This window comes from Sturnira hondurensis, unplaced genomic scaffold (assembly GCF_014824575.4).
Source record: "Sturnira hondurensis isolate 20B ecotype Veracruz unplaced genomic scaffold, ASM1482457v3 Scaffold0015596, whole genome shotgun sequence".
NCBI lineage: Eukaryota > Metazoa > Chordata > Mammalia > Chiroptera > Phyllostomidae > Sturnira > Sturnira hondurensis.
The window spans coordinates 18386224-18410273 of NW_028088227.1; the positions used below are offsets into that span (position 1 = coordinate 18386224).

Consider the following 24050-nt stretch of genomic DNA (forward strand, 5'->3'; position numbering starts at 1 on the left):
CTCTGATTAGCTTTGATTATTTGTGAGCAAATCCTGAGTATTTGTGGATTTACTTAGGCAGTACACATTAAGCCCCATAGCCTTGTTCTGCCAGAGTTTCTCCCCTACATTAGCACTCACAAACGTGAGAAAACTTCCAGATACACAGTGGGCAGGCAGCCTCGTAACTAGAACCCCAAGCTGGTTCTACTTCTTCACATTTCTAAGATGAAGAATTTTCCAATGCACCAGAGGTGAAATAAGCCAAACCAGATGACATCTGTGATTTTGAGGAGAATTTTGGAGAAAAGGCATATTTGATACATGACCTCATTAACATCATTACACCAGCTCACAGCCAGCCACCCCGTGGCTGAAGGAGGCCTGGCTGCTCCCAGGCCTCTTGTGGATGTTGGGCTGCTACTTACTGCGGCCTTTGGGAAATCGTTACTCCTTTTTCCCAGCTTCTTTGGCTTAATTTCTAGTGAAATAGATGTCTGTGCTAGCATCTGTCCATGGAAACACTGACTGAGTTATAAACGATACCAGATCAGGACATTTTAATAAAATGAATTAAGCACATACACAATCAGAGTTTTGCCTTGAGAAACAGAATAGTTAGTGGTTAAGTCTTCAAAGGTGGCAGCCTTGACAGTCCCCCTCACTAACTAACAAGTGACTGTTGACTTTCCTGGGCCTGGTGTGTCATCTGTAGAAGAAGATTACAAATAGCACTCTCCGTAGAGGCTTGTTAATTCCAGCGAATTAATCCATGTAAAACAATTAAAAAGAGCCTGCCGTGTAAGTGCTGCATTAGGCTACTGTTTTCTTTCATTTTTTTTCACCCTCGAATGTCAGTGTTTTAACTCTGCATATGAACTCTGGGTATTCATGAACATAAATGCTTAAGCAGTACCTGCTCAACACACATATCACCTCCTTTCTAATATTTTACTAGATTATTATTGATCTATTCATCGACTGTTTACTAAATGTCTCCCGCATGAGAGGCAAGGTGCTGTCAGATAAGGTACAACAATGCACAGGAGGCACCAACCCTTTCCTCACGGAGCTGAGAGTCTAGCTGAGGAGAGACGAGGTAGATAAGGAAGAAGATGAATAAATCGGATAATTATGGGTGTTATTAGTGCTTCAGAGGAAATCAGCGGGAGGGGTGGTAGAAGATAATAACAGTGGGGTCCCAAATTTGGTGGGGAGATGAGTGGTTTCCCTAAGGAGGCGCTACTTGAGCTGGTTTGTGAAGGTAGCAGCGTTCTGGGCAGTGGGGACTGGGAAGAGGTCTTGAAGGACCAGGTGCAGAAGGCATCGTCCAGGAACAGAATGGCCTGAGCAGAGTGAGAAAGGAGGAGGAAATCTGAGCATCAGAGGCTTTTTTTAAACCGAGGCGTACTGCTGTGGTTTGCCTTTCCTAAAGATTCCTTTAGCTGCACTATAGAGAATGGAGGGTGGGGGCGGGGTGGGGTGGGGCGACAGGAGGGCAAATATGGAAACAGGGACAACAGGAGCAGTCACAGAAGTCTACATGAGCGAGGACAGTGGCGTAGACCAGGGTGTCGACAGTTGTGGTGCGAATAAGGGGTGGATTTCACAGATGTTTTGGCAGTCACATCAGCAGGGCTTGCTGCAAATAGATTGGGCCAGGGGTATGCGAGCTAGAGAAGAATTGGATATGGAATGAATGACCCTATCTCAATTTTGATGGTAAATATGATGAATGCTAAGTCAATGACACCAAAGAAACAATCTTTTTTTTAAAAGATTTTATTTAGAGGGAAAGGGAAGGAGAGAGGGAGAGAAATATCAATGTGTGGTTGCCTCTCATACATCCCTTGCTAGGAACTAGCCTGCAACCCAGGCATGTGGCCTGACTGGGAATCGAACCTTGATCTTTTTGTTCGCAGGCCCGTGCTCAATCCACTGAGCTACACCAGTTGGAGCAGAAACAATCTTTACATATTCAAGAAATGACTTACATATAATGCAGTTAAATATAGGATACAGAACTTCTCAAAAAGAAAAAACCTTTTGATAGTTTAAGAATTTTTACAAGGAATATGATGACAGTGGGTAAGTTTCATACATTTCTCTCTTTGCTGGGTTGCTTATTGCCTCAGGTGTATCACTATTAATCTACCATATACTGTAGATTATGGTTTCTAAACTGCATGATGTTTACAAAACACTTTATAATTCAAGAATATTTTAAGCATTATATTATGAGTAATTTAATATTTTTGTCTCCATAGTTTGAAACCTGGGGGAAAGCATTAAGGTCTCTTTAGCAGTTTCTTCTCTTGTAAACTAGAATTGGTGATAGTACCTTCCTAAATGATTGTAAAGACTAAATCACTGCATTCCTGTAAAGTGCTATGCAATACTGTCCCGTGGTATGATTTCAGTAAACTTTAGGTCTAATTGTTAGTGTGGGCAGGCTTCTTAGGGTATGTGTGCTTCAATTCTTCATCTGCAAAATAAAGAGGGTTCCCTTCTCAAAAACCAGTGGGAGTCTGGTGTCCTATAGAATGCTGTGTTTTTTCCTTAGGGAGCTAAGATTTAAGAATAAGTTATCAGTAATTTGGGTGGGTCGATAACCCCAAATGCTTAACACTTAGCAAAACACAATGACAAACGTTCAGAAATGTGGAAAAATGTGTCCCTGAAGGCAGGGATTTTTTTCACCTTTATTTGTAGTTTTTGTATGCAGAGAACAGCTACTACTTTGTATGCATGAAACACTATTATTATTTCTTCCCTATTTATACTGTGCTACAGCCAAAAAGGATTTGAAGTGGATTACAATAAAGGGCTCAGAGATCGTAAATCATGTAAATAAAAGTAACAGAACCTAAGCCAATAAAAGAAGGGGAAAACTGTGTAAAGATTGTATAAATATTTAATGTCTTCTATAACTAGGGATTTTTCATGCAAATATTTCATATTACTTTATTATCTTAGGATTAATCTTCATAAACTACATGGCATGGAAAGGTAGCAAATACCACCCTCACACCATGAGTGTGAAATGTCACTGGACACAGTCAGCATGTATGTATCCTGGTTGGTCCAATACTACACTTTCCCCAAACACACAGAAATTTTTAAATCAATAACAGTATTTTCTGCAATTTCAAGTTACTCCACAGTCAACTTAACAGAGAAGAATAGATTGAAAGATAATAATTTTTATTGATCTATCAAAGTTGTAACATACACTGAAAGAAAAAAAGAGAAAATAAATCTGTCAATATGCATCAAATAATTTTATGTGATTATAGTCAAAGCACAGAAACAATGTCTATTAATTGTGTTTTTCACTAGACTTCATATTTGAAGCATTTTTATATCTGTCCAGTATCTTGGCAAAGATCTGAAACTGCTGCCTCCTCTTCTTTGATCAAGTCAGTGCACTGTAACTTAATGAACCATTAACTTCTAATAACATTTAGGTCACTTCCAGGTTTTAGTCATTATGAATAATAATTATGATGCAAGTCTGTTTTTTTCTCCTTTTGGCTGATTTTATTTTAATAAATTATTAGCTAGATTACTATAAGTGTCAAGGAATATGAATGTTATTTTATCTCAGTATATGCTGCTGTTAGTAATGCAGGAGGTAATCCTTCTCGCTCTTTCAAACATGGTGTTTTTATATATTATATTATATTATATTATATTATATTATATTATATTATATTATATTATATTATAGACTCTGGAGCCCAGTTTGGGATTTAGACCCCACACTTCTCAGGGGAAACCCTCCAGATGCTGAAATATTCCTCTGACACTTCAGCTGCCACCTGCAGGAGCCCACTCAGGCCTCTCACGCCTTCTCTGCACCCCCTACCAGTCTTGTGGTGAAGTGGTTCCTTCCATCGGTCTGTGGTTGTAAGGCTTCTCTCCAGCTAGTGTCCAGTTGGTCATTCAGGATGCTTTCTCTATAACTTGTTTATAAGTCCAGATTGGTCTTGGGAGGAGGTTAATATGGCTTCCACTTACTCCTCTGCCATCTTGGATCTCCTCATCTTCTTATTAGAAGATGAATGATTATCTTCCTTTAACAGGTGATTCCAAAAATGAGTAGCACCACATAAATAAAGTTAAGTGTTTGTTAAGAAACTCTACAAATGTAGTAAGTGTCACATATTCTGTTTCATCCTTTTTAGTACTATGTTGTAAGGACCTCAAGAAATAGATATATAAACTTAGTAAATAACTCAAAGGATGGGCCTTGCTCTTAAGAAGTTGTTGTCTTGCCTTGGCTGGTATGGCTCAGTGATTGAGTGTCTGCCTATGAATCAAAGGGCTGTTGGTTCGATTCCCAGTCAGGGCACATACCTGGGTTGCAAGCCAGGTCCCCAGTAAGGGGGATGTATGCAATAGGCAACCACACATTGATGTTTCTCTCCCTCTCTTTCTCTCTTCCTTCCCCTTTCTCATATATAACGAATGAACTACCTAAATAAATAAAGCAAGTAAGCAAGCTTTATTTTTTAAAAAAAGAAGTTGTTTCAAGGAGCACAAGCAGATAGATGGGTCCCATCTCCTCTCTTCTTCCCCAGCCCCCTGTTCCCCTGTTCCATATCACATCATTTTTATTGCCCTTGGACCAACACGTTGTAAAATGTAACAGTGAATACTTGTTGGGGGCAAAATATGTGAGAAAGAGAAATAATGATTTAAAATAAAAGTAGTGATGCAAGTAAAGCAGAGTAACACAAGTTTGTGTACATATTTTAAGTGTGTGTGTACCTTCTGTGGTCATCAGAGTATGGCCATATAGTTTGTGGTCACAGCACTGGAATTAGACTGAGTTTGGATTACATTTTTATCACTTGCCATCTGTGTGCTCTTAGGCAAGTTACTTAACTACTTGGTGACTTCATTTTTTCATCTGCAACATGGAGATAGTGAAAATACTTGCCTTGTGGGGTTGTTCTTAAGGTAAATCCTTTACAGTGGTTGGCACATAGTACATGCCTAATAAATGTTCATTCTAATGCTACTATTATTACTACTATATCATAAGAACTGAACTCTCTAAAATGACGTATTTTTCTCAGTAAAGAAAGAGTAGAAAGAGTTTATTTTCCTTCATTTTGTAGTATATCGTCTTAGCCACACAAGATATTTTCCCACAGGGTATGATTTGAGCAGTATCTAGGATAGTCCAACCTCAAATCTAGCCTCTACTAATTTGTCAAGTTTCACTATTTTTAAAAAGAATGTATTTTTTATTTTTAGAAATAAGGTAGGAGAGGGAGAAAGAGAGGGATAGAAACATCAGTGCGTGGTTGCCTCTCACGTACCCCTTCCTGGAGACCTGACCCACAACCCAGGTATGTGCCCTAACTGGGAATTGAACATGTGACCCTTTGGTTCACAGGCCAGTACTCAATCCACTGAGCCACACCAGCCAGGGCAAGTTTCATTTATTATATGCCTTCTTTTTTACTGAGTTTTACCCTATTCCATTTACTGTCTCTGAAATGTAGAAGAGGTGGCCTATTACTTTGTCATCTTCTTGGTATCAGTAGGGTTATATGGATTTTTTGAGTGGTTAAAGCAACAGAGGAGCCCACACTGCTTCCAGAGGAATGCATGGAAATGGAAAAGGAAGGACTGAGCAAAGGATATGTGGCTGAAGTGGTTCCTCCAGTGCAGGGAGAAACAAGGCTGGCCTATGGTTCCATGTGCTTTCTTAGACACTGCATCTGGGTATGAGATGTGACTGGAATGGGCCTGATTCTGTGGGAAGGACAGATCCAGGAGTGACATGGTTTACCTGAGCAAGAGGTCTCTGTATTACACTTGAAATGATGTTTTCCTAGAATCAGTCATCTGTCATTTGCCCCTGGATTCCAGGGGAAGATCTGATCATAGAGATCTGCATGCAGGATCTTGCTGATGGCAAAGAAAAAGGACAAAAGAGAAAAAGAATAAAAAATGGCCCGCGGCTGCAGAAAGATGCATTCCTAGTGCCATGAGTGAGCAGAAGAGCGTTGCCTTGACTTAGGAGGGTTTTGCAAAATTAAATTGCAGGACTATTTTTAGGTTTGAAAAAATGTCATTTCTTTTCATAAAACTAGTTTTTAGATACAAAAATAGCAACATTTCTGGGTAGAAAAAAATGAATTTCCTCCTAGAACAAGTTTAAAGAAAGGTTAATTATATTGATAGAATGAAACAGGCCAATTTTCCCTGCAAAGAAATATTTCAGTCTGCAGAATTACTAGAGGGAAGAACATTTTCTCTTGATTTTCATCTTGGTGTTAAATGTACAGAAAACGGCCTTCAACTCTCAAGGAAAAAATAGTTTTGATTTTTTTCTCTTTTCCTTCCTCATTATGCAGAGATCCAAGGCACTATTTTATTATTGTTGTTGCTTATAGACTTTTTCAAATATCAAAAATAAAGGATTCTTCAGGTTACTGATGGACCAGGTAACTCCTAGCAGTGACCATAAACATCTGCTCTGACCTTGCCTGTCAGAGTCTCTGGATCTAGGACTGTGTGGCAGGCACCCACTGGATTCCCAGTGGCTGCATGAAATGATCATGGTGAGGAACCTAGTGGTCTGCTTCTTGGAAGCATTGGCCTTCCTGTCCACAGAGAGAGCCTTCTTGATGAACAGGTGTCCATCCCTTCTTTGTGTCTTTATACCTTTCTTTCCCAGGTGTCATGTGTTTGAGGGTGTCTAGCTCTCCAATCCTTTGTAGAAGATAAAATACAACCCACTTCTGCAAGTTCAAATCCTTATGAAATCTGGAGTTAATGAAGATACGAGTATATCAGTAAGATAAACAGATTCTGGCATCACCAGAAAAAGAGAGTGCCTGTGCAGGGCAGGCCTGGCTACCATGTTCAAAGGTGGATTTCTTAAGGTGGCTGTTGGGCGTTGGAGCAGAACACAAGGTCAAGGTCTTTCTTCAAGGGGAAAAGTGGTTTGGCTACATCTTACAGTCCTTTGTCTCATTACTTACTATGAAATTCTTCTCCTTGCCTTTTGGATGGTTGTTTGATTATCTGTCAAGCACACCTGGAGACAGGGAATTAGGAATACTGGCAGCTGCATTTGCACTGGGGTGGTGGGGCGTGGTGGGCCTCGAGAGCCAAGGGAAATGTGCTGGTCTACAGATGAACTGCTCCCAGGTGGCTGATGAAGACATGTGGTCAGTATATGTAGTGCCAAGTCTCAGAATGATGCCTCACAGCATGAGGCCGAGTTTAATAAATACAATCCCAAGGTGGCTTTGAGGAAGAAACTTAGACCCAGGAGACCTGATGTGGTCAGCACCTTGCAGGGAACCCGCTCTGTGTTTGTCTCTGCTTTCTGAGTCTGCGAGGCAGACCTCTCCTGGAGTGTAGAGTGAAGGGCTAGGCGAATCTAATGACACTCGAAAGAAAAGCCCTCCACGCAGTGTGCACCTGGATAGCGGCTCCGAAGTGCACTCTGTGGTTTTAGGGACTGCAGTCACCTCCCTCCTATTGTGAAGGACACACTTTGTGAAGCACAAAGAGTGAACGGTGGACGTCAGGATCTGTACTCTTCCTCTTTCTCTTCCTCCTCCTTCTCCTTCTTTTTCTTCTTCAACTTGTATCTCTCCATTCTCAAACCAGGGATGAAATTTGAATGTTGACTTCCTGTTCCATCAGTCAAAGTGCGGGACAAAGTAGGAAGGCTTCCTTTTTAATAGTGTGGGCTAAAATAGTAGCTGGAGACGGTCAAGTAAGTAAGGAACAAGGACAAAAATGCTGGGCTTATGAGCAAACTGTTCCCCTCTTTATTATGATGCATATTTCCCAAATTGCTATGGACCATGCTAGTGCTTTGAAAAGCACCCTCCCATTCACCTTCATCTCTAATGTATGGGCATGTTCAGGACACCAGAGAGTCAGGAAAACCCAAATTAGCCAAGTTTCAAGTGTGACTTCTAATTACTAACATGCTAATAAACTGGCAAGTTAATAATCCTTCTATCCTTCAAAAGTATTCTTCAGATTATAAACTCCTTGTCAATCACAGCATTCTTTCTAACATACCATTCAAAAATAATGTCACTGCTACTTGAACCCTGTGTTACATTTCTACAGCAGAAATGTTGTTTACCTTCTTTAACAAAAAGATGCATGTGAAACGAAGGGCAGGGTGGCAGCCTTGTGGAATCTCCGCCTTCGGAAGCATCCAGATGGAGGTCCTGGCCATCTGTGCTGGTGGTTGTGTAGGACCCTGCCCAGGCCCCTCATTTGGCTTGGCTTCTCTCGCTTGCTCCACTGTCCAGCTGGATTTCAGCATCTGTCTCTGCATGCACGGATTCAACACCTGCTGGTCTCTAAACACTCAGAAGGCCTCTGCTGCCCAGGGAGTAAAGGGAAGCTGCAGCTTGAAAGGCACAGCTGGGTGATTTCTGACACTCAAAATTCACATTCTCTCCAACATAATTCCGTCAACAACTCCCCAAATTTTTATATAGAGGGAAAAGAGCACCAAGTGCTGGTCACCTGTCTCATATAGTTGGCATATGGGTTGGGGTAAGGGCGGGCATCTTCAATTAGATCTTCCTTTTATGCCCAGAAACCAGATACTTTTGCCAGAGATCCGGCAAAAGACTGAGCTGCCTGGCTTCTCACACCATGCACTGAGCTTAAGAGAAGAACAGGTCACAGAGGATTAGAAACCCTCAGGTTATTGCATTATGCTGGCTGCAGGGCTTGGCATTGACCAGCAAACACCACCATGGAGAGTCTTTCCCTCAATGTCTTCCCATCATGCCCTGCTGTGAGCAGGTATCTCCTCCCCACTGCCTGCCCTTTGCTGGCCATGCTGTACTATAAATTAACATTTTTCATGGTTTTTCTGATGTTAGCAATGTTCTACCTTTACCTTAGAATATTTGGGAAGGATTCAGATGTCTCCCTTGTCTTGTCTTACACGTAATCTATAGTTGCTAACCCACTGGACACACTGTTCATTCTTTGTTTCATCTTTGAAGAGATGTAGACATAGACTTATCCCCTTAGTGTTGAAACATTTCATATTCCTCATTAAAAAACAACCTCTGGTTTATTTAAATGACTCTATTTGGGACTTTGAGGTCTGTGTGCTAACATGCATACCTTGGTGTAAATAAAACTATTTTTTTAAGTTCCTAATTATATTATAGTTGAATCACAGTATTTATACCTTGAAGCTAGTGGAGGATGGAACCTTATTTCTCTCTCAGGAACCCCTCCACTCTAACCCCTCCCCTTTTGTTCTTAGAGACCCTCAAGCAGTTCATAAGCCTTGCCCTACTTCTACTCGTATACTTTTGGTAAATATTTCCCTAAATATGAATGGGAAAATGCTTGCAGATGTGTTCTGGGATTGTCACTGAACCAAAAGTTTATGCGCCAAACATGAAAAGGTACGTTAATAAGAAAGCCGGCGCCTCTCATGTCTCTCACTGACGTATCTCAGACGGCATTGGGGATGTGCAGAGCAGAACACTCTGTAACAAAACATTTATGAAATATGTATCACAGAAGCCATCATGTTCTGTTCTTCCAAGGACCTCATTTCTCACATTCCTCAGATTGCCTATGGGACTGGAATGTAGATTAGGCAATATCACTTCATTCACTGCCAGGTAGCTTTCACAGGTTCTCAACCCAGACTCACCTGACTTTATATGTTGTTTTAGAAAAGTGAATAATTGTCATATGAATGGCTACATATTTTAGGTATTATTGCACATTATCCTTATCTACTCCTCCTTCATCCTTTAATGCAGTATTTGTCTTTTTTTTTTAAGGCTTTGGAAATCTTTCCCTGTGTCCCTTTTCCACCCTCTCAGACTTTACTCACCATTTTTCCCAAAGCCAAAGAAACTACAGCCCTTGCCCATAATAAAATCCCAAGCATTTCCAAAGGTTTAGGAAAAGAAGGGATTTTAGGGAAGCAAGATGTTTTGCTCATGAATGATTTCTTAGCTAACCAAAATGAAATAGCTTTTGCAAGAGTACAAGACATCAAGATCCTCTGTTCCACAAAGTTCCACAAAACCTATTAATTCTGACTCTAATTTTTCATGATCTAGACTAAGAAGAAATGCTCTCTCAGCCATTTGGGAAGGGAGATTTCCTTTCCACAGTTGCACTTGACCGGACACCTTTACCTTCCACTCCTCCACTCCCTGCCCCTTTAGGGCCAGATGGCTCAGGGTCTCGTGTGTATCAGAACACACTGGAGGAGGGGATTGAGGGCCTGGGTGAAAGACTAAGAAGTACAGATTGGTTGTATAGAATAATCATGGGGACATAAAGCACAGCATAGGGAATATAGTCAATAATATGAAATAACTATGTATGGTGCCAGGTGGGTACTGGAAGTATAGGGGGAACACTTTGTAAAGTGTATGATTGTCTAACCACCATGCTGTACATTTGAAACCAATGTAAAATAATATTGAAAGTAAACTGTAATTTAAGAAAAAACACTCACACTGGACCACCAGTATATATACTTTCCAGGCTTGCACTGTTCCTTAGAATCCAGAGGCTTTGTGAGTTTTGTGCCACCCTTGGGCACAGAAATCGTTGCAGATTAGCGACCCTGGTTCTGGGGTACCACTTCCCTAGATGGTCTACAAAGCTAACCCATCTAGATGTCTACAACCTTCACCTCCCTAGAGTGGCATGAGGTGGTGGGTTCAAGTCCCTCTCACTTGTAGAGCCTACCATAGTCTTTGGACATCTCTCCCCAACTTGATGTTTCTGTGCCCATCTCCCTCTAGCTGATGTCTGCCTTTCCTACCCCCAATCTGATCCCCTCCATGGGATCAGAAACAAAGGAACATTTGTTTTAGCCTTCTGTTTTCCTTCCCACTGATGCCAGTGAAGTCAAAAGCTAAGAGAAAAAATATAGGGGAAAAACCACATAACTAAATGCCTCAATAAATTATTTTCCTATCAACATAAAGTAAATCTTAGTCTCTTTTTAGCTAGCCTTTCTGAAAATAATATAGTAGCTGTTTCCCTCCAGGAAGACATGATTCAAGGTCAGCCTGACCTCTTATTTATTCCGTGACTATATATCAGCAATCAACTCAAAACCCATTCTGCCTTTTTCATTCATAGAAATTTATTAGGTTTATCTAAAATGTGCTTGAAAAATAATCTAATTTATCTTGCTCCAAGTAATTTAATTAGAATTCATTTAAATTCAGCAGAATGCATACATCATATTACAAGTTGCACCTTGATTCATTTCATTTTTACTTTAAAGTAAAACATGCACTGGAGTTATTTGACCATGCAGTGTTATATGCAAATTAATCCACTTTGTGTATAAACCAACTGGTCCTCAGGAGCACTGAGGACCACAAAATGTGCACACCATCGTGCACACCATGCACAGGTCATTTGAATTTAATGTCTTTGGCAATGTGTGTGCTGGTGAGACAGGTACTTCAAGTACCAGTCCACTTATACTTTTAAATAGGACAGCTTTTTAGCCTCTCCTTTGTTTTCCATCACACACACACACAAAGATCAATAAAGGAAAAGAAATGAGAGTCAGACTCTATTCAAATCACCTCTACAGTCACAATTAAAACTAAGGTGGCAACCAAAAAGCACAGGTAACAAAAGCAAAAGTCAACCAGTGGGACTACATCAAACTAAAGAGGTTCTGCACAGCAAAAGATGCAATCAACAAAATGAAAAAAACAACCTCCAGAATGGGAGAAAATATTTACAAAGCACATATCTGATAAAGGGGGTTAATATCCAAAATATGTCAGAAACTATACAACTTAACAACAATGAAAACAATTCAATTAAAAAATGTATAGAAGACCTGAATAGACAATTTCCCAAGGTAGACATGCATACAAATAGTCAACAGGTATATATGAAAGTGCTCAACATCATAATCCTCAGGGAAATGGAAATCAAAAGCACAATGAGACATCACGTCACACCTGTTAGAATGGCTATTATCAAAAGGACAAGAGATAAGGCTTGTCAAGAATGTGGAAAAAGGTAATCCTCATACTCTATTGGTTGGAATGTAACTTGGTTTAGTCATTATGGGAAACACCACGGAGGTTCCTCAAAATACTACACGGAGCTACTGTGGGATCCCAAAATCCCACTTCTGGGTATACAGCCAAAGGAAATCAAATCAATATCTGGACGAGACATCTGTAGTCTTGTCTTCATTGAAGCATATTTCACAATAGCCACTATATGGAAACTACCTAAGTGTCCCTTGAGAGATGAGTGGATAAAGAGAATGTATATATGAATAGACAAAGAAAATGTATATGCAGTCATTTGTTGATACTTCAGAGTATCAAGAGAACCAAGGATGGAGTTGGAAACTCTCTTCTTTAGGATCGTTCAAAATAACTAATGTGTCTGGAAATTGTTTTTCAGTTAGTGAACAGCCATGTCATACTGGAATACAATTGGTGTTAGCAGCACAACCTTAAGGGGCCTGACACCACATGGGCACTGGGTACCACTGGAAAGACAGGGACTTAGTCATTTTCCAGGAAGAGAGGGGTAGGACCATCAATGGGTTTGCTGGTGGCCATGATCAGTTTAATACAGCAGGAGTCTTCCTAGGCTCCTGCTATATTAAATACAGCATGTTTCCATGATTCAAGAAGCAAAGGAGATAACAAATATCTTTTCTCTGTATTTTCTTGATGCCAAATTACCTGTCGCTGAAGCATTCACAAATAGAAGGTGAGCCCTCTGCCCCCTAGCTCACCAGAATGCTGAGGCTGTCAGCCTGGCTCAGCACTGCACTCAGCCACCAGGCTGCTGTGTCATGGCGGCTCTTGTCTCCCAGGAGCTCTAGATGGTCCCAAGAATTTAGGCATGATGGTAGGGGGAGGTAGGTGGAAAATATACCTTAGGAAAACATATTTTTAGAATAAGTTGAAGTGTTTGTTTTTTAGTTCTTGACGTTTTTCTTAATTTCCCCTTTAGTGGAACTTTAGAAGTTTAATAAGGCCATTCCATTTTTCTTTAATTTGAAAGGCAAAATCTTACCCTCTTTTTTGGCATTTTGCCACACAGTCATTGGATGCTCTCTGTGCCTTGGGCAGTTTAGTAATATTGTTGCCGCATTTACTAGGTAAGACGGGTGTGCTAGTAATCTGAAATTACTTGCATTTACCCAAGTCTTATGTAAGAAAAAGGGAAGGAAAGGTGGTTTGTAAGTGGTTTCCATTGCAGACACAGTCAGCGGCCGTTTCCCCAGCAGTCCGCATTGTCGAGGGCCAACCTGACTGAAGCCCTGAGGGGAGAAAGGCACCTGCCCACCCCTTTCCACTCTGCAGAGTGGGTTTCACCCAGCCTGGTGTGTCAGAGCACACCTCCCCACTTTAACAGGTGATTTCACAGTGAGCTCAAGTACCAGAACAGCAAGTGCACAATTTAGGCCACTTAACTGACCCTCCTGTCTCCCCATTGTGCTTAAAAAAGTGTTAGTGACTTCCCACAACTTGAGGGCCTGAGACTGGTTTTCAGTCATAGCCTCAGGAGGGGCTCCAGGTGTCCGAACAAGCAGATCTCGTTTACCTAGAACACGGTTTCAATGAGAAGGTTCATTTTCTAACCTGCCTGACATTTTTATTTGACCTCATATTTTCTCCACAAGGCTTAATCTTGGTACCTTTTAAAAAATTGGAACATTTTGTATCATGAACCGCCTTGAGTTGCCTTCCAACCAGTTCATCAGTTTAATGTTCTTTCTTTTCCACCAGCCTGCCTTGCGACTCAAGCCTTTAGAACTCTTCCTTCGATTGTCCTGCCGTAGAAGCGCTCTCTCCCACCTGTCTACCCTCTGTCCCCTTCCACTTTAAAAGCTGCTGAGAACGTTTAGGGATTTCTCGGTTAAGGGCCTCCCTTCTTTCCATTTGCCTTTTCCTCTCTGAGCCCTGAAGTGGGAGTGGTGATAATAGATTTTTGTTGTTGTTATAATCATTCTTACAGTAGAAACTTCACCAGCTCGAATTTCTTCCCAGTCGTAATATTTAATTATGGTAAATATCCAGTTTTCATTTTTACAGGCCTTACCCTCTAGAATACCTTTGCTCTAGCTGGTGCTGCAAAAGTTGAATTTTGAGTTGTTTTTCAAAGTAGCCTGTCAGAGGCACAGAGGTAACATTACTCCTTTACTGTCAGATCCTTGTAATGTCAATTGGAGTCATCTTTTGATATAAAGAATGAAGAAAAATGTCAGCCAGCCTCCACTTAGAGAATCCTCTCATGACTTGAAAGCAAAAGTCAGATATATTTGTCTTCTAAAATTAGGCATGGCTTCCCCACTTATTCGTCCTAAGTTTCCTACATGTTCTTCCAAGTAAAAGGCATAATTGATGATCTCAGTTGATTATACATTTTTCAAGCAGCTTTTAATTGTGTGTAGAGAAGTTCAGCACTTAGTGGAATCTAATTTTCCCAATTTGCTCTACTTCAAATGCACTGTACTCCATGCATACAAATTTGGTAAATACATGATAAAATAATGGAATTGGATGTGGGTCTTTATTTTAAAAGAAAGTGAGTATCACCAGACACTTGCATGCATTCTTGTTTTTATTTATTCAGTAGATGTTAATGTTAAATGTTTGCCATTTGGCCTCAGGGTTTACTAACATAATTCAAAACACAAAGTTAAAGGCATTTTATAATGAAAAATGTCATTCGTTTAAGAAGAAAGAAAACAGCAATACAATAGACCTAAAAATATCCTCACTTTTTTCTTGCTCTCCAAGAAGGCATTAGCAAGTGTGAGAACTCGAGCCAGAAGTTCCTATTTAAAACTAGATCTGTTAGTTTTGGAATAGTCATGTCAGGTAAGATTTTTTAAGTATTTCTCTCTCTCTCCCCGCCTCTCCCGCACCTCTCCGTCTTTCCTCAATTTCTGAAGGGCAAGACTCCTTTCATCTTCCCAAATTTTGGAATAAGCTTATTATTCAGAATTTGAGGAAATAAATCTGGGATGCATTTAGCAGTATTTTCTCTAATTTTAAAAAATGTATCATAAGCAAAACATATAGATTTCAGTAATCAATAAAAGTACTGGTTCAAGTATACTAAAAAGTAATGAGCTACCATTCCGAATATATATCATGAGCCAGTACTACAGTAGGCACTTTTACAAACTATCTCATTTAGTCCTATCACAGCCCTGTGAAGTATATATTATTACCCCCACTTTATAGATGAATCTATAGAAAAGAATTTCAGCTAGTTAATGGCAGAGTCAAGATCTAAATTTATTTTCAAAACATATTCTCATTTTGACATCATATTGATTCTCTGGAAGAAGATGACAAAGGTTTCACATTCTAAACTAATGATTAAAAACTTATATTTAAATCAACTGTTTCCAAAGTGGGAGTAGACATGTAAAGACAGCAATTTTCAACTAGTGTGCTACAAGAATTTTTTAAACATGCAAAACTGACTATTTACAGGGGCACTGGCCTCTTTTTCCTTAGATTATCAAATAGAAAATGTCAACAGCCAACACAATAGCCATCTGGTATGAATGCCTGTCTTGAACCATAAATATACAGGTCATATAATAAATTTGCATCTTATTGGTCACATTGCATAAGGTTGCATCTGATGGATTAATTCTTGGTACCAAAAATTGTTATATACAAGTATAGGCTCCTTATTTTTAAAAAACTTCACTTGGGGAAATAGGATAGGTAATTAATATTGTTATTTTTTGTAAATCAATCAAATTTATTGAGATTGGCAAAAATAGATTTTTGGCATGCTACTGAATTTTAGTAGTTAGTTTATGTGTGCCATGAGACAAAAACAGTTGGAAATAGCTGTCTTAAGGGAGAATACAAGATGATCCCTTGGAATCCAGAAAGAAAATAATATCATTATTTTATATCAGAAAAATATTTGTTTTTTATGTAGAAACAATAAGAAAGTAATTAAGCTTGACTAATACTTTATATTTTATTGTATCTTTTTCCATTACCATTTATCCCCTTATACCCTCTTCCTCCTCTACCCACTCTCTCCTTCCCATAATCACCACACTGTTGTCTGGGTTCCTGATTGACTAGTTTTTAATGTATAAATTGACCCTGATGCAATCACTCAGTTTGTAGATCAGATGGACGCTCAATGGGTAAATCAGATGACTGAAACTTTATTTTTTGACTATTGTGTGATTTTCTTTTTTCTTTTTTATTCTTGTCTTCCTTCTTTTCTTCTTTCTTTTTAACAACAGCTTTCAGATATAATTCATATACTCTACAGTTTACCCATTTAAACTACAATTCAGCGGTTTTTAGTAATTAGTATAAAGTATTATACAGATCTGTGCAAGTGATACCACCATCCAATTTAGAACATTTTATCACTTTAAAAAGAAGCCTTATACTTTTAGCTGCCACCTTCTTCTTTCCCCCTCCCCCAGTCCTAAACTACCAGCTGTCTTATCTACTTCCTGTCTCTGTAAGTTTGCCTATTCTGGACACGTCATGTAATATGTGATCTTCTGTGACTGGCCTCCTTAGACAGTTGACTTCTGTAACTTACATGAGCTTTTTGACAGAGGAGTAAATGTTCCGCTCTCAGAGGGTGCCTGTGATGGCCTCCTGACTTCAACTCCTTCATGCAGTCTGATCAAAGGACTCGGTGATTACACCATCTGATTAACAAAGTTTCACAAAGAAGATTGTTGTTTTAGAAGCAATTTCTACACAAAAGCTGAGAGTCAAAGATCATACAAAAATGCACCATAAATTACAAAAATTGCTCAAAGGAGACTTCTCATGTTCTTAATCTGACCTTTCTCCATCAGCCGTATCACAAAGTAAAACAAATGCAATAAAATTTAATGATATGTAACAAAAATATTAAGTAAAATTTGTAATTGTCAATGAGATGATTTTAAATATGAGCTTGCACTTTTATTAAAGATAGACTTTGCTGTAAGTGGACAGGGCATCTTAAAATATTACCTGATACAATGTTAGGAAACAATTAAAAAACTAAGCAATCATAACAAAATTCCTGCAATTTGGTGGGGAAGAGGATTATGTTTAGTCATACAATCCATTATTTTTTAAAAACCTTATTAACTGTAATAATAACCATGCAATTAGCCTCAACTGGTATTTCTTAATAATGTATGAAGGTCTGTCCAGAAAGTATCCAGCCACGTGCTATTGAAAATAGGCATTTATTGAAGAAGATGCAAGAAACCTTGTACACAGGACAATGATGCCTCAGTCTCCTTCAAAGTAGGCACCTTGGGACCTCACACAGTTCTCCCAGTGTCCTTCCACTGTTCAAAAAACTCTACAAAATCTTTTGCTAGAGTCACCATCAGCTGCCCCATCATATTTTCCTAAATTTCATTAACGGTCTGAAATCTCTTTCCTTTCAAAAGTGGTTTTAGTTTTGGGAAAAGTCAGAAGTCGCAGGGCACCAAATGTGGTGCATGAGTGGGCATGTTGTCATGATGAAGCTGCCAACAGTCATTGCATCATCCCTGAAAGCCTTCTGAATCATCCAAGTAGTTTCCACAGAAAAATGTTCAAGCTTTATGCAAAATTGGATGCAGATCTGTTGCTTTACTTACTCAGTCATTTTGAATGTGATGACCACACAGTACACGTGCTTACTCAGCATGTCTATTGCCCCCACTGACTACTACAGTGAAGTTGTCATTGTTCATGCACACGCATTTCAGTCCACTCTCCTTGGCTGCCAGGTTACATTGATGTCACCCAAACCTGTTCTCATATTAACAATGGCTGGACTTTTTCCAGACAGACCTTGTATGCTCAAAATCTTTATACTAGTGGAAGAATTCTTCACTGTAAAAATGGCTGTATTACACAAGAATAACAAGATGGCAAAAGACTAAAACACATTCTTCTGTTGACTAATACTGTTCAAAGACACACAGAAAGCCATGCTGAAGATTTAAAGATGCAAGTTATTAGAAGACCGTAGCTTTGCAATGTCAGAATGGAAATACCGGTGTGTACCTGGCATGCCTCAGCCAGCACTGCATGTATTATGAAGGTATTGAACTTTCAGGATGCCGTACTTACACAGAGAGGTCTTTGGTTCTTCAGTGTATTCTCCCGCTGGAACTTTTTCCTCCTCATCAAAGCAGGACGTGGTCCTAACTAAAGGAATGGGCGGAGAAAACTGAGGACATTGTAACAGGAGTTTACCTCATTTCCCTTGCTCAGAAATTCTAAAGAATGATTTCTGCCGAATTAAAACTCTACCGTATGTTTTAGGTTCCTTTGCTTCTCACTTCTCTTTACCCATCTCTGCTGTTTGGGTTCCCCCTTGCCAGCCCAGTGATCCCTGTGTCAGTCCAGAGATAATGCCCTTCAGAGATAACACAGCATTCTCTTTCATAGAATGATGTGCCGACTTCTCAATACCAAACTACATTTCTTCCATTATTTAAAACAACAAAAGACCCAAAACTATGTTCTCCGTGAAACCGTTCCAGATTTGCTTTGCCCAATTCTAAAGATTGAAATTATCCCAATAACTTCTAGCAGTTTTATACAGACTTACTTGTGTGTGCAGGTACTTTTACATTCTGGATTCAAATAGCTTCATTCATTTATGTTCCATGTCCCTTTCAGCTTGTTACAGGCAGAGGCCAAACATTTCTTTCTTATAACCTGCACTCAGCAGGCCTTAATCCCAAACCCCACAGAGTGTGCACATAATATATGAGCAAAGATTGTTGATAACTCAGCTATTAAAGAGTTTAATCAAAAGCATAAAAGCGTAGATTTTGAGGAGCAAGATACCAATTTCAAGAATTAATGATTACACACTAGCATCTTCTAAAAGTAAGTCAGAATTATGGAATAGAAGGAGATGTAAAGACGGAAAGCTTTATGTCCCTTAGTTTCCTAGTGGTCAAGTTCACTAATTCCTCTGCACTTCCTGGCTGCTGATGAATGGGCACCAAGAAGGTCTGGCCCTCAGCATCAGCCTGGAATCCCCAGGGCAGAAGGCACAAGGTGCAAAGTATAGACATGAGGCACAAGGCCACTGGGCTGTGCCCACATAATATTGCTATAATCTGTGCAGAGTTAGACGTGGCAGTCACCGCTGGAGCTAGAGTGGGTGGCCCGAGACCCTAGGAATGGATGAGACCAAGAGGATTTGAAGGGGAGCATACGAGGTATCTTATACACTCACCAATTATAATATTCTTACTTCACAGGAAGAAATCCAAGCCAAAGTGGGAGATGCCCAAGACTGTGGAGTTTAATTAGCGGAACTCAAGAGGCAGGCTTCCAACACTCCACATGGTGCCTTTTCACTCTGTGCCGCTTCTCTAGACACACAACACACTGTCTACATGCGCACTTGGGACTCGTTTTTCTCACACTAGTGTTCCAACTGTCTCCTACGCTTAGCATCCTGGAGGCTCAGTGAAATACTGTTTCAGGGGGTTTCTTTGTGGCTTCTTTGGTTTCCTCTTTTAAAAAAGACAAAGAAAAACAACCACAAAACTGGTACCACCGAACCGAAGAACAGACTAAATTTCATGCATGCAGAATCTGGTTCAGGGAAACTCCAATTAATGTTAAACCTCTAGAGATGTGTATTTGCTTCTTGCTTAATAATCTTCTTACAAAGAAGTCTAATTAATACTTAAATGGGGGGGGGGAGACCTTTCAGCAAAGGGCTTCAAGAAGCCAATGTTCTAACTTCTGAAAATAGGAATCTTTATCAAAACATAGTAGAACATGTTTCTCTCCCATCTGAGTGATACTGTTTTTAGTCAAGGCAGTATGCCTCTGTTCTTTATGTATACCCATTGAATTCATACTCTGACGCAGATCTGACATGACTTGCCAGAGAGAAGTTATCAGAATGAAGATGTCTCTAAGGGCTGACATGCTCTGATTCAAGATGATGACATAATTGCTTCACTCTCACGCTAAAGAATTACAAAGCAGTATGATTGTGTAACCTGTGTTGAAATTTTTCATACCTTCTTAAAGTAACATATTCTTATAACTAAGGGAAGAAAACAAGATTTGATTTATGTTTTATTTTAAATCTTATTATTTGGAACATCTGACTTGTAAAACAGGTTTATTTGAAAGATTCTAAATTCTATTAACTTAAAAGAACAAAGTACTTATGATAATGATCATGTCAGTCTTTATGGATAAAGCTCTGTTTTAACAGGTATTCAGCTTCCTGCAGTACTGTTTTTTTCCTGAGACTCATGCATTTTTCATTGTCTGGTCATTCTGAATTTTAAGTGGATAGGATGTCCTTTTAAATGCACAAACAAGAAGATGAAAATGTGCATTATAGTCTCCTCTCCATTTCTGCTACTAAAATTATAGGAACTGTGCATCCTGTGTTAGAATACTTCTGGTGTGCTATTCTATATACTACATGAATAACCAACAGCTCACTGTGCAGCATTTCACCCCACACCATATTTAGCATCATTTTTTGCGAGATAGCACCTTACCAGGCTTATTCAGAAATGCATCAGAAAATAGCTTATTAACCTCAGTGTCTAACTGGCAGATGGAATACAGTGAAAATAGGACTATTTTTGTCTTTTAGAGCTAGTTGTTTTTCAAGATAGAATAAGCAGCCATCTTTCAAATCCTCTAAGACTTTACTCTTTTCACTTATAGGTTTGTTCCCTTGTGAATTTTGTTCATTTATTCATTCTGTATTTGCTGAGTATTTCCTTCCCACCCAGTAGTCTTCCAGGTGCTTGGAACACACCAATGAACAGAACACATTTTCTTGTCTTTAGGAGCTCCTGAGTTGCACCATGTAATGAGTATGAGTAGAGATAGGAGTGTACAGATGAGGACACTTAATTCAGCCTCAGGGAACAGGGAGTGGCCAAGGGCAGCTCTCTGGGCAGGATGGCACCTTAAGATTATGAGGTGCTAGGTTGGAGGGACACAGATCTACTTCGGTGGTTACCTATGGAAAACAGCTCGGAGGAGTAAATGAACCGAGAAGGTCCTAAAACAAAGAGAGTGGTACAAAAAACAGTTTGTGAAAGAAATCACCAAAAGTCTCTGTTCTGTGTTAAAAAAGGAAACAAAAAAAGTTTGATAGAAGAAAGATGATGAAGAGAGTGAGGAGGTGGAATTAGAAAGTTGTCAATATCTAGGTTTATTTCTATTGTTATTCATTTACTCATTTATTTTGCTTTGGTGACTCTAGTAACTTAGCTCAGATGTGCAGACTGCCACAACAGCTACAGTGCCCAGCTCTCTGCAGCTGGGAAAGGACTCCCGAACTAGTCTGATAAAGTCCCTTCCATCCTTTCCTATCTTACAAGCTATGTTTATTAGCATGATGGATAAAATCATAATTCGCATCTTCTGTTAAACCGTAGCAGCAGCTGAATGGCATGGCTACTAATTAAAAGCTGGAATTGAATACCGCAGATTTGTTGTTTTGTTTGGCTGAAGAAACAAGAACAGACTTGAGCTGAATTTTGTTGAAAGACACATGCTACAGATGTCTTGGTGGAAGAGTTTTCGTCAGTAGATCAGGCTGCCTTTTTTTTTTTGTCTTCACCTTCCCTAGAATATTTCTGGAAACCAGCCACTTATGTTTCTCGAACTGTGCTCTGTGCCCTCTGTGAGGGCAGAGTATGTTTTGGCAGCATAATGATGGTACAGCATAGTAATTAAGAGGTCGAGATTTGGAATCATATGACTTAGTTTCCAGGCAAACACTTCCTTCCCCTTGCTAGCTCTGTGACCTTGGACTGGTTTCTTAACCTCTCTACGCATCCACTTAATTATCTATACAATGGGACAAAATAATATTTTTCTTATAAGGTTATTATGAGTATCAAATAAGATCATATATACATAAATCCAAGCCCAAGACTTGACAGCTAGTAAAATCTTATTAAATATGAATTAGTATTATTGCACCTTCTGGCTCCATTTTGTAGTAAGGTTCGTGGGACCTCAGCTCCAAAATCTTGCTCTATTAGCTCCCCAGTGATGAAGACCATCTTGTTCATCTTTACATATGTGGCACGGGGCGTGTAGAAGGCTGTTTTAGGGTGCATTGATACATCAATATCACAAGGGCTAATATTTAATTCTCTCATGTAAGCGATCTGTCCTTTTGTGGGGGGAGGTGGGGTCTTGATTTCATTTAGGAAGACACGAGGTATCACCAAAGTTCAAAACACCGTGCTAGTAATTTAAGCAGTTGTAGCAATTATCATGTCATAACCATAGTTTCCAACCTTCTTTCCCCAAAGAAACACACTCCATCCACAGCATTTTTTAGTGGACATACTCAGCATCAAGAGCATAGTGTCCGGTGTATTAGCTGCCTCTCTCCCCATTTCACTTCCACTTAAGGATGTAAGTTATTATGCAAATAATCAAGAGTAAGCCAATGGTTTACAGCAGACTGGCATTTTAAAGTTTTATTTTTTAAAAATCTCTGACTCGCCCTGGCTGGTATAGCTCAGTGGATTGAGCGTGGGCCTGCAAACCATACGATCGCGGTTCGTTTCCCAGTCAAGGGCACATGCCTGGATTGCAGGCCAGTTCCCGGTTCCTGGCAGGGGACGCACTGGTCAGTGTTCAAGAAGTTCTCCCTGAGGTTTCTGAAGACTTGCTTAATGATAAGGCAGGCATTGGGACAGTGTTATTTTCCCACAGGCTCGGAGTGCGGTGGCTAGAAGCCAGGATCGCTTGGCTTCTAAACTTGGAGAGTTTAGTCTCAAATTCCACTTTTGCCACTTCCTAGTTATGCGACAGGGAGCAAATCCCTCAACCCCTCCCTCTAAGCTTTAGATTTTCCCTTGCAAAACCTCAGTAACAATTGTGCCTTCCTCATAGCATTGCTTTGGCGGATTAAAAGAAATACTATTTATTGCACTTGGCCCACAAGTGCTCAATAAATTTTAAATATTGTTTTAATGGATTTTCTGCTGATCTTTGCTATGTTTCTCTTTATTTTTCAGGGAGATGTTAATCTCTGTGGCTCTGGGCCAGGTGTTATCCCTACTTATTTGTGGAATTGGCTTGACCAGCAAGTACTTGTCAGAGGATTTCCATGCCAATACACCTGTCTTCCAGAGTTTCCTCAATTACATCCTTCTCTTCCTGGTCTACACCACCACACTAGCTGTCAGACAAGGTAAGCATGCAAATGCACCAGGAATCTAGCTTGGCTTCTCTTGTACCAATATCTAAAAGGAGGATGAGCTATGACCAAATAACTTTTTCACTTACAGCATTATATGATAATTCAAAGCCCCAAATCTCATTTTTCTATTTTACAATCATACAGCAAGCAAAATGAATGAATAAATCACAAAGATGCATAAATTGTGTGGATTCGGTGGGAAGGGAAATGCATGCATAGGCAGAAATGTACAATTGCACACTATTTGAATTTCTCATAAAATCCCTTCTACCCTTTGTGAATCTAAATAGAGCTTCTCCGGAACCTGGAATAGGTCCTATACAGCTGCCCTAAACAATGCTTCCCATGAGAAATTCAAGAGGATTACAGACAAATATATGTTCTTTGGGCAAGTGTTCTGGGAAAGGTAAAAATAGTAAACACGAATAACTCTAATAATAGCAAAGGGGGAAAGAAAGAAAAGGAAACTACCACAAAAGGCCAGGTAAGGTGTTCTGTCTAAAATTAAAATAGCTAGAGCAATAAAGCAAAGCCTCTAAGAGTCCAGTAAAAATAGTTTAAGGGGTGATTGTAGTTTAAATCCTCAGGGCATATCTCTGGAGGTGCACCTCAGAGGCTAATGATTGTACCACTGGATCTGGTGGGTATGATTTTATCTATGACCCAGAAATAGCCAAGAATTTTCCTCTAATAGTCTATTGACTATAAAATATACATTGAAAAATAATCATAAATAAGTTTGAAGACAATTATATACTTTAATAATAAAGGTACATGAATAGTTGTGTACATCAATCCTAATAGTCATACTTTTTTGAAACTTTTATAAGAACTGTATATTAGTCTTTAGT

The 24050-nt window shown here is 39.5% G+C and overlaps 1 protein-coding gene across 1 annotated transcript in view; it reads left to right on the plus strand.

Annotated features, from left to right (window-relative positions):
- LOC119000060 (solute carrier family 35 member F1-like) overlaps positions 1–23512 on the plus strand; it is a 218720-nt gene extending 195208 nt beyond the window's left edge. Inside the window, exons 2-3 of the mRNA XM_037064837.1 lie at positions 23015–23190; positions 23490–23512. Of these exons, the coding sequence (XP_036920732.1) occupies positions 23015–23190; positions 23490–23512 (199 nt within the window). The remainder of the gene's footprint in view (positions 1–23014; positions 23191–23489) is intronic.
- Positions 23513–24050: the final 538 nt, after the last annotated feature.